General features: G+C 42.7%; 1 protein-coding gene across 2 annotated transcripts in view; it reads left to right on the forward strand.

Annotated features, from left to right (window-relative positions):
• The window catches only part of LOC134600951 (hepatitis A virus cellular receptor 1 homolog), a 132,189-nt gene that overhangs the window by 94,084 nt on the left and 17,210 nt on the right, over positions 1-20,895 (forward strand). The window contains exons 3-5 of one of the 2 annotated variants that reach the window (XM_063445344.1): positions 8,725-8,778; positions 11,453-11,535; positions 14,677-14,772. In XM_063445344.1, the coding sequence (XP_063301414.1) occupies positions 8,725-8,778; positions 11,453-11,535; positions 14,677-14,757 (218 nt within the window). In that variant the 3' untranslated portion in view covers positions 14,758-14,772. The remainder of the gene's footprint in view (positions 1-8,724; positions 8,779-11,452; positions 11,536-14,676; positions 14,773-20,895) is intronic. The other variant, XM_063445345.1, reaches the window with a different exon arrangement.

Here is a 20,895-nt window from a genome sequence, read left to right on the forward strand (position 1 = left end):
GTACGGAGGATATAGAGAATAGTCAAAGACAAGCCGAGGTCGAGGGAACGAGAAGACAGGTAAGCGAGGAACAAGCCGTGTCAAGGGTAACAGAGATAAACAGAGTAAGTCAAACAAGCCGGGTCAGAACCAAAGGGATAACAGAAATACAAGAGCACTGTGTGACTAGGCAGACTAGAACCACGACAGGGCAATGAGCAAATGGGAGAAGCAAGTTTAAATACCCTGGCTCGGAAGGGTAGACACGCCTCCGACGAGTCCTGATTAGTCTCTGAAGGATTGAGTGACAGGTCGTTCCGGGTTGGCGTCATGACGTCGGTTTCCGGACGTCATGCTAGAAAAGGAAGTGAGTCCCTCGCGGCCGGCGTTTACGTGACCGGATGGACCGCGAGGAACAGAGGAAACAGCCCGTCCAGACGGATGGACGTCTAAGTCTCTACCTCTCTCGGAGGTAGAGACTTCAGGTACCCTGACAAGCGTAACTTTAGCTTTCCCGCTCACCGCCTCATGAGACTGTGAGAGCAGCAGCAGGCGATAGTGGAGTTTCAGATGCAGCACACATGGGTCAGTCCTCTGCGGAACAGTTTTCTTTTTTGTCCCAATATTTTGGGGGCTACCCCAATTAAAATAAAAAATGCATAAATATAAACAGTATTGGCTACCTCCTCCTCTTCCACCGCCTCTTTCACCTACACCGCCACGGTCACCGCCTCCTCAACCTATGGGTCACTTAGTATAAACTATGTACACAATAGCAGAGGCTTGTGAAGGCCTTTTCTCTATGCAACAGGAATTCAGCTCAGTTTGAACAATGAAAGAGAATACCCTGCACTCCAACCCTCTCTCAAATGGATAATTCTGTTGATCCTCCAGACAGCCATGCTTTAGATTCCAAAGATTCCATCTAGTGCTATTTTATGGCTCAGCTGTATTTTTAATTTTTAGGTATGTTATGTTATTTTAAGTGATTTCCCTATCCACATTTGTTGCAGGGCACTTGTCCTACTCTTACCCCCTTTTAACTTCCTTTTGCAGCTCTCTAGCCCTTTCCAGGAGTTTTTTAGAGGCATTTTTGTGGCCAAAAGTGCGGGTCCCCATTTACTTCAATGACTTCAAAGTTCGAGCCCGAACCCGAACTTTTTTTCAAAGTTCGGCCGAACCCGCCGGACCCGAACATCCAGGTGTCCGCTCAACTCTAATCCCTATCTGTTGTGCAACTCCAACACTGCTTTGACAGCTGGGGTTCTACCATTTCCCCATGCAGGGTTGTATTTAGCACTGAGCTGTGTTTGAATATAAGCATGTTTTTGTATGGAGTATATTTGTGTGAATGTAGGGGTGTGTTTGTATGTGGAGTTTTAATGGAAGCATACACATACACACAGATAGACATATGCACACTGAAACACATGAAGATACACAGAAATACACACTGAATACATACAGATACACACACATACAAATACATAGACACATATACTGTCAGACATACTGACACACACAGGTGCATACACAGACAGACATACTGAGACACACAGATACATACACTAACAGCCACCCTGACACATGCAGAAACATACACTAACAAACATACTGACACACATAGGCACATAAATAAAAACAATAAAAAAGGCTGCGCACACGAAATAAAGTTCAATTAAAAGTAAACAAAAGTCCAACTGTTTTTTCTTACAAGTTGTCAGGATCGGGACAGGGATCCAACACGCAGAGTACAAACAGTAGCCAGATACGTATACCGGACCTTAGAATGGCCGGACTAACGTAAGTAGTACAGTATAGAATGGTCAAAGACAAGCCGAGGTCGAGGGTAACAGAAGACAGGTAAGCGAGAGACAAGCCGAATCAAGGGTAACAGAGATAAGCAGAGTAAGGTAAACAAGCCGGGTCAAAACCAAAAGGGTTAATAGAATACACAAGCACTGAGTGACTAGAACAAGCTAGAACCACGACAGGGCAATGAGCTAATGAAAGAAGCTCTGTTAAATACCCTGTTCAGAGCAGTAACCACGCCTCCGAGCCGTCCTGATTGGTCCTGCAGCAATTGACTGACAGGTCGTTCCGGGGGAGTGTCCTGATGACTACTTCCTGCCTAGATGCTGTAAAAAGCAGTCACTCCCTCGCGGCCGGCCTAGCATGACCGGATAGACCGCGGGGAAGGGAGCCATCAGACCGTCTGGATGGAGGAACAGCTAAGTCTCTACCTCTTTCGGAGGTAGAGACCACAGGTACCCTGACAGTACCCCCCCTCTCAGATACGCCCACCGGGCGGAATGAACTGGGACGAGATGGGAAGCGAGAGTGATACGCCCTGCGGAGACGGGGAGCATGAACATCCTCCTGAGGTACCCAACTCCTCTCCTCAGGACCATATCCCTTCCAATCAACCAGATATTGTACTCTCCCCCGGGAGATTCGAGAATCAATAATAGAGTTAACCTCATACTCCTCCTGACCCTCCACCTGAACGGAGCGAGGAGGGGCTATTGTGGAGGAAAATCTGTTACATATGAGTGGTTTCAGCAATGAAACGTGAAACGAGTTCGGGATGCGTAAGGTATTAGGAAGAGCTAAACGATACGCAACTGGATTGATACGGGTCAGCACCCTGTAGGGTCCAATATAACGAGGAGCGAACTTCATGGAGGGCACTTTTAAACGGATGTTCCTCGTGCTCAGCCATACCCTATCACCTGGAACAAAGACCGGAGCCGCCCTTCTACGTTTATCAGCGTGTTTCTTGACCAACATAGAGTTGTGCACAAGGATTTGTCGAGTTTGATCCCACAACTTCCTCAAATTGGCAACATGAACATCAACCGACGGCACCCCCTGGGAAGGAGAATCCGAAGGAAGAATAGACGGATGAAAACCATAATTCATGAAGAAGGGGCTTGAATGAGTAGAATCGCAAACGAGATTGTTGTGTGCAAACTCCGCCCAAGGAATCAAACCGACCCAATCATCCTGGTGTTCAGAAACAAAGCATCGTAAATATTGTTCAATTTTCTGGTTGGTACGTTCAGCAGCTCCGTTAGACTGAGGATGATAGGCAGAAGAAAAGTTTAATTTAATACCAAGTTGAGAGCAGAAGGACCTCCAAAAGCGGGAAACAAATTGGGAGCCTCTGTCCGATACAATTTGAGAGGGTATCCCATGTAGGCGAAAAATCTCCTTAGCGAATATCTCTGCCAATTCGGGAGAAGACGGGAGTTTAGGCAGGGGAATGAAGTGTGCCATCTTAGTAAACCTGTCAACCACGGTGAGGATAACAGTCTGTTTTTTAGAGATAGGTAAATCGACAATAAAGTCCATGGCCAAACAGGACCATGGTTTTTCTGGAACCTCCAAGGGGTGCAGGAATCCACATGGAAGCGTATGGGGTTGTTTGGTTTTAGTACAAACTTCACATGCAGCGATGAACTCCTCAATATCCCTCCGTAAAGCAGGCCACCAGAAGTCCTTAGAGATCAACGCGTAAGTTTTGCGAATACCAGGATGTCCCGCCATCTTGCTATTATGTAAACACTGTAAAAGTTCCAGTTGAAGAGCAGGAGGAACGAAATGACGGCCCGCAGGAGTCTGTGCTAGATGTTGCAACTTAATGATCTCGGCCAGTAATGGAGAATGAATCCTGAGATTCGTATTAGCAATGATATTGCATTTCGGAACTATAGAAGAAAGAACTGGTTCAGGTACAGTAGAAGGTTCATATTGGCGAGATAATGCATCGGCTTTAGAGTTTTTAGAACCAGGTCTGTAAGTCAGTACATAATTGAAGTGAGTCAGGAATAAGGACCAACGAGCTTGTCTAGAGGATAAGCGCTTAGCCTCCCCAATATAGGACAAGTTTTTGTGGTCCGTCAAAATCGTAATAGGGTGTAGGGTCCCCTCCAACAAATGTCTCCACTCCTTTAAGGCTTTAATGACTGCTAACAGTTCCCTTTCCCCGATGTCATATCTGCTCTCAGGCCCAGAAAATTTCTTAGAGAAGAAACCACAAGGGTGTAACGGTTTATCCACCCCTAACCTTTGAGACAGAACAGCCCCAACTGCTGTCTCAGAGGCATCGACCTCAAGCAAGAAAGGCAGAGTCGTATCAGGATGGACTAGAATGGGAGCCGAGGCAAAAAGTTCCTTGAGAGTCTTGAAAGCACCAAGAGCTTCCTTAGACCAGAACTTAGTATCAGCCCCTTGTTTGGTCATATTGGTAATAGGCGCAATGATAGAGGAGTATCCTTTAATGAAGCGCCTATAGTAGTTGGAAAAACCAATAAACCTTTGGATAGCCTTGAGTCCTTTGGGCAAGGGCCAGTCTAAAATAGATTGGAGTTTTACAGGATCCATTTTAAAACCTTCCCCAGAAATCACGTATCCAAGAAAGTCTACCTGAGACTGATCAAAACTGCACTTCTCCAAGTTGCAATATAGACCATGTTGCAGCAGCTTGTGTAATACCTTTCTGACCTGTCTATGGTGAGTCTCAATCTCCTTAGAGTGTATTAGTATGTCGTCCAGGTAAACAATAACACAATCATGCTGAAACTCCCTAAGTACCTCATTAATCAAATCTTGAAATACTGCAGGAGCATTGCATAGTCCAAATGGCATAACAGTGTATTTGTAATGGCCATACCGGGTATTGAATGCCGTCATCCACTCGTGACCTTGCTGGATTCTCACCAAATTGTAAGCCCCTCTGAGATCTAACTTGGTGAAGATTTTGGAGCCCTTAAGACGATCAAAAAACTCGGTAATCAGTGGGATAGGATAGGCATTTCTGACAGTTATTTTATTCAAGCCTCGGTAATCGATACAAGGTCTCAGCGTGCCATCCTTCTTCTTAATGAAAAAGAACCCAGCCCCGGCCGGAGAAGAAGACCTCCTGATGAATCCCTTTTCTAAATTCTCCCGAATATACTCCTCTAGAACCGAGTTTTCCTGAACAGACAAAGGATATACATGACCCCTCGGAGGCATAGTGCCGGGTAGAAGCTTAATCTTACAGTCAAATGACCTGTGTGGAGGCAAAGAATCGGCATTCTTCTTGTCAAACACTGCCCTTAAGTCTAGGTAAAGGTCTGGTATTTGTCTTTCTGTGGACTGAGTAGGATTCTCCGGTATGTTAATATTAGCTAATGGAGAAACCTTGCACAAACACCGATCCTGGCAGCCCTGGCCCCACGAGAGTATCTCTCCTAACTCCCAATCGATAATAGGGTTATGTTTTTTCAACCATGGGTACCCCAGAACTATGGGAACGGAAGGAGACGAAATGAGCATAAGAGATAAATTCTCCACGTGTAGGATACCAACATTTAACTCAATGGGTATGGTCTCACGAAAGATAACAGGGTCTAGTAGTGGTCTACCATCTATGGCCTCAACGGCCAAAGGTGTCTCCGTTAGCTGGGATGGGAAATTGTTCTTACTAGCAAAGGCTTGGTCGATAAAATTCTCAGCAGCACCGGAATCTATCAATGCCATAGCCCTTACTACTTCCTTCCCCCAAGTTAAGGAAACGGGTAGCAGAAGCCTGTGATCTTTATAATTAGGAGTAGAGGACAAAATAGAAACACCCAAGGCCTGTCCTCTAGAGAGACTTAGGTGCGAGCGTTTCCCGGGCGGTTAGAACAGTTCGAGAGTAAATGACCCTTGGCTCCACAATACATACACAAACCCTCTCTTCTCCTGTGCTGTCTTTCCTCCTCAGAGAGGCGGGTATACCCTATCTGCATAGGTTCAGTAAGCAAAGATATCGTGGAGTCAGGACTTGGAAAAGCGGGAGCTAACCTAAAAGAAGGTCTCTGGTTCCTCTTTCGAGTGTTCTGTCTCTCTCTTAGACGTTCATCTATACGAGAGATGAACGAAATTAAATCCTCTAAATTCTCAGGGAGTTCTCTGGTAGCAACCTCATCAAGGATTACATCAGATAGGCCATTCAAAAATACATCCATATACGCCTGCTCATTCCACTTGATTTCTGCCGCCAGAGACCTGAACTCTAGTGCATAATCCACCAGTGTTCGGTTCTCCTGTCTCAGGCGCAACAGTAATCTGGCTGCATTAACCTTTCTACCTGGAGGGTCAAATGTTCTTCTAAAAGCAGCTACAAATGCGTTATAGTTATAAACTAATGGGTTATCGTTCTCCCATAGTGGGTTGGCCCATCTCAGAGCTTTCTCAATGAGTAGGGTGATAATAAATCCTACTTTTGCCCTATCTGTAGGATAAGAGCGAGGTTGCAATTCAAAGTGGATACTAATTTGGTTTAAAAAACCACGACACTTCTCAGGAGCCCCACCATAGCGTACTGGGGGGGTAATGTGAGAAGAAGCACCCACTGTGGCTACCTCTAGACCTGAACCGACAGGAGAAACAGGGGTATTACGTATCTCCTCTGGTGGGTTATTGGCACAAGCTAATAGAGCCTGTAGCGCAAGCGCCATCTGATCCATTCTGTGATCCATGGCTTCAAACCTAGGATCAGGAGCAGCCCGCTTACTGTTTGTACTTGCAGGATCCATTGGCCCTGTCGTAATGTCAGGATCGGGACAGGGATCCAACACGCAGAGTACAAACAGTAGCCAGATACGTATACCGGACCTTAGAATGGCCGGACTAACGTAAGTAGTACAGTATAGAATGGTCAAAGACAAGCCGAGGTCGAGGGTAACAGAAGACAGGTAAGCGAGAGACAAGCCGAATCAAGGGTAACAGAGATAAGCAGAGTAAGGTAAACAAGCCGGGTCAAAACCAAAAGGGATAATAGAATACACAAGCACTGAGTGACTAGAACAAGCTAGAACCACGACAGGGCAATGAGCTAATGAAAGAAGCTCTGTTAAATACCCTGTTCAGAGCAGTAACCACGCCTCCGAGGCGTCCTGATTGGTACTGCAGCAATTGACTGACAGGTCGTTCCGGGGGAGTGTCCTGATGACTACTTCCTGCCTAGATGCTGTAAAAGGCAGTCACTCCCTCGCGGCCGGCCTAGCATGACCGGATAGACCGCGGGGAAGGGAGCCATCAGACCGTCTGGATGGAGGAACAGCTAAGTCTCTACCTCTTTCGGAGGTAGAGACCACAGGTACACTGACACAAGTGTCCTTTGATAGATGAGGTCTTCTACTATTGTAGTGGTTCCACTTATTATGAAAGATAAAAAGAGAAAGAGAGACGGCCAATGGTGTAGTATGTAAAATTCAAATATAGACGTAAAAAATAATAGTATAAAACTCACATTTACCAGAGCTAATGTGCAGCTCTGGAATGAAGCACGTACAGCGGTTTAATTCCCGCTTATGGGATATAAAGCAGGTTCCTCTCCGTGAATGGTGTCCAATTCTCCGGATAAAAGAAAACAGCCAATAGTGCTCACTGTATGGCAATATTGATAAAATAATAAAAGAATGTACTTACAAAGCGAGAGCAGACCCACTGCTCTATGATGACAGCTTGGGTGGATTGATCCCCACCTAAGGATTTCTTTTAAGTACAGGAAACTTCCAGGAATTTTCAAGGTTTCTTATAAAACCAATAAAAAATAAATAAAATAACAATAAAAAGCCAGGGTAAAAAAGAAAGGTTATGTGTCTATAAAAAAGATAATTGGCACAAGCAAATGACCAAAAATACTTTAGTATATAAAAAACACAATTTTAAATATCCATGGATATTTAAAATTGTGTTTTGGTCATTTGCTTGTGCCAATTATATTTAAATGGCTTGTGCCATGGATATTTAAAATTGTGTTTTTTATATATTAAAGTATTTTTGGTCATTTGCTTGTGCCAATTATCTTTTATATAGACACATAACCTTTTTATAGACACATAACGACGTTCGGTAGATAGCTGGGGTCTGAGTATACATTTCGTGAGAGTATCGCTCAGATCCCAGCTAAAACGACCGAACGCCGCACGAAATACACTTTATTACTAAAATCGTCTGAAAGTACCGAACACCGATGGGGAACCACAGTAGGGAAAGACCGGAGCTCCCGAACGGCGTGGATGTACAGCGGTGTTCGTGCCGTCGAGTAGCCGTTTTCAGTTCCAGGCACTCGACGACAAAACACCGCTGGGGAAACAAAGGATCCAAGATGGCTGACCGCCGCGTGGTCGGTAGTCGAAACACTTAACTACCGATTGCAACAATGTTGCAATCTGTTAATTGGTGCCACACGACCCTCAGTGTGTGGGCTTGGGTTCGGTACTTATTTCGTTTCAAGAACAGCCGGGAAAGTTGCTGTTCGTGAAATCACCATGTAAATGCTAGCGGCTTTCGGCTGCTAGCATACGAATGCTATAGGATACAGGCAATCATACAGTTCAATACAGCAAGCAATTTACATTAAAACAAAATATGGCAGCAGTGCTTAGGACAACCTTTACAGACACAGTTCTACAGTCTGAAGTGGCTAGGTTTGCCACACACATCTTTGCTCAATGTCTGGTATAGTCCTGAAAACAGCTAAAAGAATATACAGCAAGTGTATATTTGCCCATAGCATTTCCTGACTCTGTGTGTACCCAAAGAACAGCAAAAATAGACATAGTTAAATTATACAGTCTATATGGGAGTAGTCTACATAACATTACTAATTAATATTTATACTACTCAAATATTTTTCATGAACGATTTGGAAAAATAATATTCAAGTTTACATTTATATAATTATATTTATTATTTATTGTTTTTTAGCAGGACAAGTTAACACCAGTTCGACTCCAATGACGGCAACATTTCAATGTGAAGGTATTAAGGTGGATACTTTATTTGGTGATTAGAATGGCTTGATGGAACACTATAGCATTAGTGTGACGGCCCCCCTGACACCCCAACTGGGTACCCCCGCCGGTTACGCTTCCTATTTATCACTGAGTACCATAAGCATTTTGCTGGGATACCATAAGCACTTCTAGCCCCTAGCCACCGCAGCTTGGCTGGGGTCTCGCCACCTCTTCCCGCCCTGGATCCAGCTCCCAATGATTAGAGCTCTCCTCCAGAGAGTATAGCAGGTATAGCAGTAAATAGAGCAGTATAGCTGTCCCCCCACCCCACACATTAGCTGAGACTTAATGCTGGGAGTAGACTGTCTTTATTCAGGGCCACACATGGCCCTTTTATGCAAAGTCCCCTGGAAGGGGTTTCCAACACAAACATACAGGGTCTTTTCTCCCAAGAAGATCCTCTGTGCCTGAGAGATATTTCAATTTAATTTAATTATCCCTCATGTACAGAAAAATCTACAATAGTTCCAAACACCCCACAAACACATTTTAATATTTCAAAAGGGGTTAATTGATTGCAGGGAAGGTCAGAGTTTACAATCCAAGTTCCTCTTCGAAGCTGGGACCCCAACAGAGCCACTCTGCCAGGTGTGAGAAATCACACAGAAGTGGCCTGGAAGTCTGGCTTCAGCACAAACCAACACTCTCATTTGCCATATGTCTTGATTGCCTCCTAGATAGGGAGTCCTTTGATATGTTAATGATTATCAGCTTTTGAGAACAAACAAACCCCTGTGTTTCAATATCACATCCACGAAGAGACACCAATACCCACCGACAGATCAATACTCAAGCCTAATTTTTGTCATATTTAGATGGGACACGCACAATCTTCCAATCAAGCCCAAACATGATTTGCGAACAAGGGGAGATCTACAGCATGATGACCTGAAAACAATAAGCAGGCAAGGGAGTGGGCACATGTGGGCATGGTACTCAGTGATGGCGTTCCGTCACAATTTGGAATACAAACTTGTATTAATAATGCTATAATGTTCTCATCAGCATTTAGATTAAGGCCTCCTTAAATCTGATGTCACGTGGACTCATTTTCTCATCCAATCCAATGCTCATCATAAAGGAACATTGGAGATGAGAAGCACCTGCGTAGCTAGCACCAAGCTCCTTTAATCAAATGCCATAAGTATGCTGATTTATTATATGCCAGAATCTTATCTCTGTTCCTCAACCTTTTGTTTGAAGCTCTGTGTTCTTTCTCCAGAGACTAGTCTTTTTGATTGGACATTGGCCTTCTGTACCACCTACATAGAAGCTTCTCTAAAAGCAAAGACATTAAAGGGACACCATAATCACCAGAACAGCTACACCGTAATGCAGTTGTTGTGGTGAGTATAGTCCGTCCATGCAGGGTTTTTGCAGTAAACATTGTCTTTTAGAGAAAAGACAATCCAATTTCCTATGGGAAAGGCATTGTGATTGACTGGATCACCACTTCTGATGCTGTCAGACAAGCAGGCAGATCAGGGGCAGAGTGAGCAGCAGCAGACTGGAATAAAAGTAAGATTTTACTAGAGTTGGGGGAATGTGAAGGAGAGGTGGTGGAGATTTAGATTGTGTTTTTAACAGTATAGAGTCAGGAATACATGGTTGTGTTCCTGGCCCTATAGTGTTCCTTTAAATTATGCTTACTACTATTGAAGGCAATAGCATTGATTTATCATTTTCTTATTTTGCACTTGTCTTGAACACAAAAAGATATTGATGGGGTCTATTTTCTGACTTTGCTTAAGTATACTTGTCCACTTTTATTCAGCTTACTCTTCAATTTGGCTAATTTGTGAGATTTGCTTTACTCACTCCTCAACCAATTTGAAGACACCTTGAGCCACATTGGTCGCTGCCATTTTTACATGGTTCACATTGCTGCAGTGTAAAATAGAAATCAGGACAGGTGAATTGCACATGGATTGTCACTTAACGGCACTCAAATTTATGTAGCTTGGGGGAAAAAAACAGTGCTATGGTAATAATTCTGTTTGGGTGCACATGACTAAACAGATGGTGCACACAAAAAGGAGAAATAAAAATTAATTATTTGGTGACTAAGACCTTGGGGGAGTTTATAATTTCTGAATTTTGGTTCTAAGAGTGAACCTTTAATTAACAAGTATGGATTTCCACATTATAGTGTTACAATAATGTAGCCAACTGAATATAAAATAATTAAACAATCAGTGTGTTGTTAAAAGACATACTGGCAAATAAATATGATAATCATGATTTTCTATATGCTGTACATTAATTTGTATAGTCAAAGTTAGATTTTTGATGTCCACACTCCATTTGTGTCAGTGGTAGATGCTGAGCCCAATATCCTATCAAAATGAAATCATTTGGGTCACATGTCTCTTACTGAATATAATGCTGTACCCCACTTTGTGAAATGTTTAATCCCAATATTTCCTTTTACACCTTGTTACTCACAATAGAATATACTGTATTCTGTGTTTACTGTGTTATAAATTAATATGTTTTGTAATAGCTCTCATTTGATAAAACTGCTCCATTTGTTAAGTATATGGAGAGTATAGAGTTAGTGCTTCATGTCCCTTATTAGAGTCATTGAAATCTCTATTTTAATGTATTTTTTCGGAATGAAAGTTTATATATTTTTTCAGAACCAGAGTATGATTATGACGTCACTGATCGCACCCCTGAAGGAAATCAGATTTACAAATATCAGTTACTCAAAATGTACCAGGTTTGTGTATGAATTTTCCTTTAGCATCTTAACAGTTTTGATATGAAGATATGTTATGTGATATGAAATTATGAAGTGAATTAAATTGAATTCAAAACAGAGCTTTAAAATTTAGGTTAAAGTGGATGACGTGGAAAAATCTCCAACTCAGATTTTTTGGGGTCTATTTTAGTCTGAATTTTCAGATTTCACTTCACGACAATTTTCTATTTAGCAAAGAGAAAAAAACTTTGGAATTGTTAAGTAAACTGAGAATTATGAATAATTGGTGAAGGAATTTCAAATTGTCCAATAAGTAATCAACTACATATTACATTTATAAACTGAATTCTTATTTCACCACATGTGTGAAAAGGGTTTTTTAATTCTTCACTATTTGAATGTTCGTTCAAGTTATATTTCTGTTATCAATAATGGATATCACAGTTCAGATGGCCATTCCACCCTCAGTAAATATTTATTTATGTTTAATGTTATGCTAAAAGAACTAAACTGGCTGTCGCTGGAATCCAGACGCACCCTTCATTTTTCCAGCCTTGTGTTTAAGAGCTTTTCTGGGAAACTCCCACCCTACCTGAACGCAATGCTTTCCCCGGCTGTTCCCACTTCCTACAACCTCCGATCCAGTACCAACACTTTACTTAGTCTACCTCAATATAAAAAGAAAGCAGCCCGATCCTCCTTCTCCTACAGAGCACCGCATTTGTGGAACGACCTCCCGCACAAATTAAAATCTTCCCTAAGCTTAAAGTCCTTTAACCCCTTAAGGACCAAACTTCTGAAATAAAAGGGAATCATGACATGTCATACATGTCAATTGTCCTTAAGGGGTTAAGAGATCCTTCTCTACATACCTCAAAACAGAATGCACCTGTCATGGTTGATTATATATTTCCTACCTGTTCTATGTTAAATGTTGTATATATTGTATATTAATTTTGTATTTTATTCATAGGCGTGCGCACGGGGTGTGCCGGGTGTGCCTGGGCACACCCTAATCACACCTCCGTGCTGCACTGCCTCTGGGCAGACTGACATGTCGGGTCCTCGGTCTATGACCGAGGACCCGACACAGGAGGGGGCCCGGCGGCTTGCCCACAATGCCGCCGGGTGAGATGCCCCTCCAGTCCGTCTGCCCAGATGGAGATCCGGCCTCAGTCTGCAGCTCCGCCGGGAGTGAGCTGCAGACTGAGGTGTCTCGCGATCTCCAGCCTGTCAGAGCGTTGCCGTGGCAACGCTCTGCCTGGAGATCGCGAGACTCACCATGTGGTCTGCAGCTCACTCCCGGCGGAGCTGCAGACTGAAGAGAGAGGGCACCCACTGGACCACCAGGGCAGGTATTTAAACCCCCCTCTGCCTCCTGTCACTCACTGCCCCCCCACCCTGCCTCTGCCCCCATACCCCTCCTAACCCCTGTCACTACCCCCAACCCCTGTCACTACCCCCCCTAACCCCTGTCACTACCCCCTAACCCCTGTCACTACCCCCCTAACCCCTGTCACTACCCCTCTAACCCCTGTCACTACCCATCTACCCCCTAACCCCTCTCACTGCCCCTCTACCCCCCCAACCCATGTCACTACCCCTCTAACCCCTGTTACTACCCCTCTAACTACCCCTCTAACCCCTGTCACTATCCCTCTAACCCCTGTCACTACCCCTCTAACCCCTGTCACAACCCCCCTAACCCCTGTCACAACCCCCCTAACCCCTGTCACTACCCCTCTAACCCCTGTCACTACCCCTCTAACCCCTGTCACTACCCCTCTAAGCCCTGTCACAACCCCCTAACCCCTGTCACAACCCCCTTAACCCCTGTCACGACCCCCCTAACCCCTGTCACTACCCCCCTAACCCCTGTCACTACCCCTCTAACCCCTGTCACTACCCCTCTACCCCCCTAACCCCTGTCACTACCCCCTAACCCCTGTCACTACCCCTCTAACCCCTGTCACTACCCCTCTACCCCCTAACCCCTGTCACTACCCCCTAACCCCTGTCACTACCCCTCTACCCCCTAACCCCTGTCACTACCCCTCTAACCCCTGTCACTACCCCCTAACCCCTGTCACTACCCCTCTAACCCCTGTCACTACCCCTCTAACCCCTGTCACAACCCCCCTAACCCCTGTCACGACCCCCCTAACCCCTGTTACTACCCCTCTAACCCCTGTCACTACCCCTCTAACCCCTGTCACTACCCCTCTAACCCTGTCATGACCCCCCTAACCCCTGTCACGACCCCCCTAACCCCTGCCACGACCCCCCTAACCCCTGTCACTACCCCTCTAACCCCTGTCACTACCCCTCTACCCCCCTAACCCCTCTCACTGCCCCTCTACCACACCAACCCATGCCACTGCCTCTCCACTCCCCCCACCCCCTGTCACTGCCCCTCTACCCCCCTAACTCCTGTCACTACCCCAACCCCTGTCACTACCCCCAACCCCTGTCACTACCCCTCTAACCACTGTCACTACCCCTCTAACCCCTAACCCCTGTCACTACCCCTCTACCCCCTAACTCCTGTTACTACCCATCTACCCCCTAACCCCTGTCACTAACCGTCTACCCCCGCTACCTCCTGTCACTGCCCCTCCACCCCCCACCTCCTGTCCCTCTACCCCCCAACCCCTGTCGCTGCCCCTCCACCCTCCTAACCCCTGTCGCCCACACAGTGCACCCCTCACAATCATACACACTGTACCCCACACACACTGAATCCCTCACAATTACACAAGCTGTACCCCTTACAATCACACACACTGTACCGCTCACAATCACACACACTGCACCTACGTATATTTGTATTTGTATATATATATATGTTTGTATGTATGTTTATATATGTTTATATAAATATGTTTGTATGTAAGTATATGTATGTGTGTGTATGTGTATATAAAAATACATATACACGCGGCGTGTGTGTTTGTGCTTTAGGGTGCACACCCTAATGCAACAGGCTGCGCACGCCTATGATTTTATTGTACACTAACTGTAACAATGCAATGATTTGTGGACCCAGGACATACTTGAAAACGAAAGAAATCTCAATGTATCTTTCCTGGTAAAATATTTTATAAATAAATAAATAATAACTATTTTTGGAGATAAAAAATAATTCTGTTTCTTTGAAAGGTGAATGGTAGCCCGCAGAAGGCTGGGGCCTTTAATTCCATATGCATTGTCATTGTACCTCTTCTGATGCGTTTACAGTGACACATCCATACAAATGTAAGTGTGGTACAATTTCAAGACTTCTAACATGTTCTCTGCTAAAATCATAGGTTTTGCTATTTCTAATTTGAAACTTTATCTGCTATATTACATAACTAATTAGGAAACATGGCAGTACATAAGTTAAGCTAGATCTGGGGCAATTATTGTTTTGTTAGAGTCTCATAACTAAAAGGCTAAAAAAGGCCCTCCTATTTATTAAAATCTGTGAACTACACAAAAAACAAGCACACTATTAAAAGGTCAGTCAAAGACCTTCTGCTTATTAAAGTGGTTTTGGTAAATAGATCATGCCCCTGACATCTCACTGCTCAATTTCCAGCTGTTAGGCAGTTAAATTACTTTATTTCTGAAGTTTCTACAGGTGATACTCTAAAAATTAGAATATCGCGCAAAAGTTCATTTATTTCAGTAATGCAACGTAAAAGGGGAAACTTATATATGAGATAGACGCATTACATGCAAAGCAAGATAGTTCAAGCCGTGATTTGTCATAAGTGCGATGATTATGGCTTACAGCTCATGAAAACCCCAATCCACAATCTCAGTAAATTAGAATATTACATGCAATCAATAAAACAAGGAGTGTACATAGAACAAAATCAAACCTCTGAAAAGTATAAGCATGCATATGGATTCAGTACTTGGTTTGGGCCCCTTTTGCAGCAATTACTGCCTCAATGTGGCGTGGCGTGGCATGGAAGCTATCAGTCTGTGGCACTGCTGATATGTTATAGAAGACCAGGATGCTTCAATAGCAGCCTTCAGCTCTTCTGCATTGTTTGGTCTCATGTCTCTCATCTTTTTCTTGACAATGCCCCATAGATTTTCTATTGGGTTCAGGTCAGGTGAGTTTGCTGGCCAATCAAGCACACTAATCCCACGGTCATTGAACCAGGCTTTGATGCATTTGGCAGTGTGGGCAGGTGCCAAGTCCTGCTGGAAAATGAAGTCAGCATCCCCATAAAGCTTGTCTGCAGAAGGAAGCATGAAGTGCTCCAAAATCTCCTGGTAGACGGCTGCGTTGACCCTGGACTTAATGAAGCACAGTGGACCAACACCAGCAGATGACATGGCTCCCCAAATCAACACAGACTGTGGAAACTTCACACTGGACTTCAAGCATCTTGCAGTGTGTGCCTCTCCATTCTTCCTTCAGACTCTGGGTCCTTGGTTTCCAAATGAGATGCAAAAGTTGCTCTCATCAGAAAAGAGGACTTCGGACCACTGAGCAACAGACCAGGTCTGTTTTTCTTTAGCCCAGGTAAGACGCTTCTGACATTGTTTGTTTTTCAGGAGCGGCTTGACAAGAGGAATATGGCATCTGAAGCCCATGTCCAGGATCTGTCTGTGTGTGGTGGCTCTTGATGCACTGACTCCAGCCTCAGTCCACTCCTTGTAAAAGTCCCCAACACTTTTGAATGGCCTTTTCCTGACAATCCTCTCCAGGCTGCGGTCATCTCTGCTGCTTGTGCACGTTTTACTTTCACACTTTTCCCTTCCACATAACTTTATATTAATGTGCTTAGATACAGCACTTTGGGAACATCCAACTTCCTTCGCGATTACCTTTTGAGGCTTTCCCTTCTTATGGAGGGTGTCAATGGTGGTTTTCTGCACAACTGTCAGGTCAGCAGTCTTCCCCATGATTGTGATTCCTACTGAACCAGACTGAGAGACCATTTAAAGGCTCAGAAACCCTTTGCAGGTGTTATGGCTTACTTAGCTGATTAGAGTGGGACACTGTGAGCCTAAAATATTGCACCTTTTCACAATAATCTAATTGAATGAGATTGTGGATTTGGGGTTTTCATGGGCTGTAAGCCATAATCATCGCACTTATGACAAATCACGTCTTGAACTATCTTGCCTTGCATGTAATGCGTCTAGCTCATATATTAGTTTCCCCTTGTACGTTGCATTACTGAAATAAATTAACTTTTGCACGATATTCTAATTTTTCGAGTATCACCTGTACATTCCAAATGTGCTTGGAGTAAACTACAGTAAACTGTAAAGACTACAGTACACACGCAAGGTGAATGGTTAGAGTTAGGACCCACCTAGGGGGGTATGCCTTGACGTTGGAAGGTGGGCTTATCCTCTCATGGCCATTGGAGGTAACTAAAAAAAAAACTCTATTTGTTTAAAAATACATAGGGATTAAGGAGAGAGCGCAGGTAACTTGTTTTTCTTTGGTTTTTACTATATATTGGGGCTGATGTGTACTGTAGTCTTTGCTGCCGCCCAGGAGTAATGGGAGTGAGCGCAGGACCTATCTTTCTGCATTTGTATCCACTTTTTGTATCACACAGCTTTGTTACAATGCTGCTGGTTAGTTAGGACCCACCTAGGGGGGTCTGCCTTGACGTTGGCAGGTGGGCTTATCCTCGCATGGCCATTGGAGGTAACTATTTTTACAAAATACGTAGAGATTAAGGAGAGAGTGCAGGTAACTTGTTTTTCTTTGGTTTTTATTAACCCCTGAACGCCGTTACGGCGTTCTATGCCGTCCCGGCTTTAAAGGGCTTTTTAATTTTTTTTTACATTGAAATTTGCCATATTGTTTATGTTGCATTTGAGAGCGTATGGTAGCCCAGGAATGAGAATTACCCCCATGATGGCATACCATTTGCAAAAGTAGACAACCCGAGGTATTGCAAGTGGGGTATGTCCAGTCTTTCTTAGTAGCCACTTAGTCACAAAAACTGGCCAAATATTAGTTTTTTTGCTTTTTTCACACAAAAACAAATATGAACGCTAACTTTGGCCAGTGTTTGTGACTAAGTGGCTACTAAAAAAGACTAAACATACCCCACTTTCAATACCTTGGCTTGTCTACTTTTTTAAATGGTATGCCATTATGGGGGTAATTCTCATTCCTGGGCTACTACACCGTCTCAAAGGTAACATTACTAATTTGGCAAATTTCAATTTGAAAATGGAACGTTCTATATTTGACCCTGTAACTTTCCAAAACACCATAAAACCTGTTAATGGGTGGTACTGTTGTACTCGTGAGACATCGCTGATTACAAATATGTGCATTTTTGTGCAGTAAAACCTATCAGTATTATGACATTTACAGATAAAATGTGAGGCAGAACTACAATTTTTTTTTTAAATTTTTAAATAACTCCTTTTTTTTATTTTATTCATAATAAATTATGTTTTATATATAAATATTTGATATGAAATGAAATCCCTGTTTCTCCTGAACAAAATGATATATAATAAGTGTGGGTGCATTTAATATGAAAAAGGTGAATTACGGTTGAACAGACATATAGCGCAAATTCCTGTTTTTTTTAATGTTTTGTTTTGATCAGAATGTGTACTATTGACTCCGTCCTGAAGGGGTTAATTACTAAAAATTTACTTAGATTCTAGGACATATGAGACATTTAACAATCAGGATTGGTATGTACATTTATTTTATTTTCTTTCTTTAGTTGCATTTGATGTGTATACATTATTAGAAGCAGAGCTGTGAAAAAAAGAAGTTTTTTTCCCTATGTTCCATTTATTTTTTTTACATATTATTAAAACTTAATGTTGTGTTAGGTATACACATTTAGAACAAAATACATATTTTTTAGTTTTTGATCCTTCAGCTGTTTAGAAAATAGCTCCCAAATTTGCTATCCTGTATCACATACATGATATAATGCAGCTCAAACACTCAGTGTTAGCCTTTACCACTTCAAATGGAAGGTGGTTCCAGGTATCTACTTTATTAATATCCCTTTATATATTACTGTTAATCTCTCCCACTTCCACCAGAAGGGCATTCCAGCTGTATATTACCCTTTATCACAACCTTGAAGTGGTAGAGGCTAACGATGATACAGATAAAAAAAATGGTAGTAGATACATGCAACAACCTAATATATAATATAATTATATATTAAATGATACAAAATTAGGGCACTATCTGTTAAACAGCACCCTAATTTGGCATCCTTTGGAATAATGGCACCCGAATTTCATGTTCAGTTCCCGAAATTCTTCCGAATTTTGTTTTGTTACAAACTGATAAGTTCCGAATTTCAGACAACCCAAAATAAACGTAAACATTTTTCAGCCACGCACATGTCTTGTACTATGAATATTTGCATAATTCCATTTAATAGAGACTTGTTATTATATAGACATGAAAAAGAGAGGGTAGGAGACCGCGCCTTAGGTATGTGGAACTAGATGGATATACAGAAAAGGTATACGTACACAGTATTGGAAGTAGTGGTCTTCTTACACAATATGACCTCAAAAATAAAAAGGAACATACAAAGGATAATAGTGCAATATGTTTAGTACAATGAGTATATAGGTGAAGAGTACTATTATTATTATATAGACATGTATTAATATTCTTTCTGAAAGCTCCACTGTTTTCATTATTTTGTTTAATTGTTACAGTGATAACAATGTATTCTTTAATCCCTTTCTCTATAGTGCTGAACCAATGAAATATCCAGTTACTTTTTATTTTATGGACCTGGTGAAGAATACCTAGCTGCTGCAATCAAGTTTTTTTTAGGCTATGAACACATTTGCTAATATATTTATCAAATGTATAAACCGTTAAAATACTAATGAGAACTAATAGCAATAGAAGTACAGTGAGGGAAAAAAAGTATTTTAAAAAAGTATTTGTTTTATAATTGTTTTAATTGCACTTTGGTAAATAAACCATTTACTATTAACTCAACATAGTTTATGGTTCTTTGTGATCTTCAGCTCCAGAAGGGATCAGTTTTATGTCTTGCCAGCCATGAATTAAGCATCAGGCATTCAATCCCAGAGTCAGGATTTATGGGTTCTGAGTAAGGTGAGCTTAAAAACTTTTTAAGCAATCGATATATGGAAGAAAAATACATTACATACTGTACCATTGGAGTTCTTTCTTTTCTTTCCATATACCCACAAATGGACACCCACTCGATGGATGGTGGTATGCTACCATAAAGGCATAAAGGCGTTGATTACAGAGCTAGTAGTTACAGGCTCTGATCCATGTGAGTGGTATTTATTATTTCAAGCTCTATGTGTATTACCATCTACACTATATATTCAAAATCATCCTTAAATCCCAGACAAATATAAGTCCACAAACCCCAACTTTTGATTGCGTAGCTGACAGCATCTCAGTAGATAGAGGATTCTGGATACTGTTAATATACAGGAACTCTCAGACCTTTTAATACTAATGAGAACTAATAGCAATAGAAGTACAGTGAGGGAAAAAAGTATTTGATCCCCTGCTGATTTTGAATGTTTGCCCACTGACAAAGAAATGATCAGTCTATAATTTTAATGGTAAGTGTATTTTAACAGTGAGAGACAGAATAACAAAAACAAAAAATCCAGAAAAATGCATGTCAAAAAAGTTACAAATTGCATGTCAATGAGTGAAATAAGTATTTGACCCCTTCGACTTAGTACTTGTTGGTAATCACATAGGTCAGACGTTTCTTGTAGTTGGCCACCAGGTTTGCACAAATCTCAGGAGGGATTTTGTCCCACTCCTCTTTGCAGATATTCTCCAAGTCATTAAGGTTTCAAGGCTGACGTTTGGCAACTTGAACCTTCAGCTCCCTCCACAGATTTTATGTGGGTTTCAGGTCTGGAGACTGACTGGGCCACTCCAGAATCTTAATGTGCTTCTTCTTGAGCCACTTCTTTGTTGCCTTGGCTGTGTGTTTTGGGTCATTGGGTCATCCATTCTGGAATACCCATCCACGACCCATTCTCAATGCCCTGGCTAAGGGAAGGAGGTTCTCACCTAAGATTCAATGGTACATGGTGCCATCCATCGTCCCTTTGATGCGGTGCAGTTGTCCTGTCCCCTTAGCAGAAAAAAAACCCAAAGCATAATGCTTCCACCTCCATGTTTGATGGCTGGGTTGATGTTCTTGGGGTCATATGCAGCATTCCTCCTCCTCCAAACACGGCGAGTTGAGTTGATGCCAAAGAGCTCAATTTTGGTCTCATCTGACCACAACACTTTCACCCGATTCTCCTCTGAATCATTCAGATGTTCATTGGCAAGCTTCAGATGGGCCTGTACATGTGCTTTCTTGAGGAGGGGGACTTTGCGGGCGCTGCAGGATTTAAATC

Source organism: Pelobates fuscus, chromosome 3 (genome assembly GCF_036172605.1).
Source record: "Pelobates fuscus isolate aPelFus1 chromosome 3, aPelFus1.pri, whole genome shotgun sequence".
In the NCBI taxonomy this organism is placed as follows: Eukaryota; Metazoa; Chordata; class Amphibia; order Anura; family Pelobatidae; genus Pelobates; species Pelobates fuscus.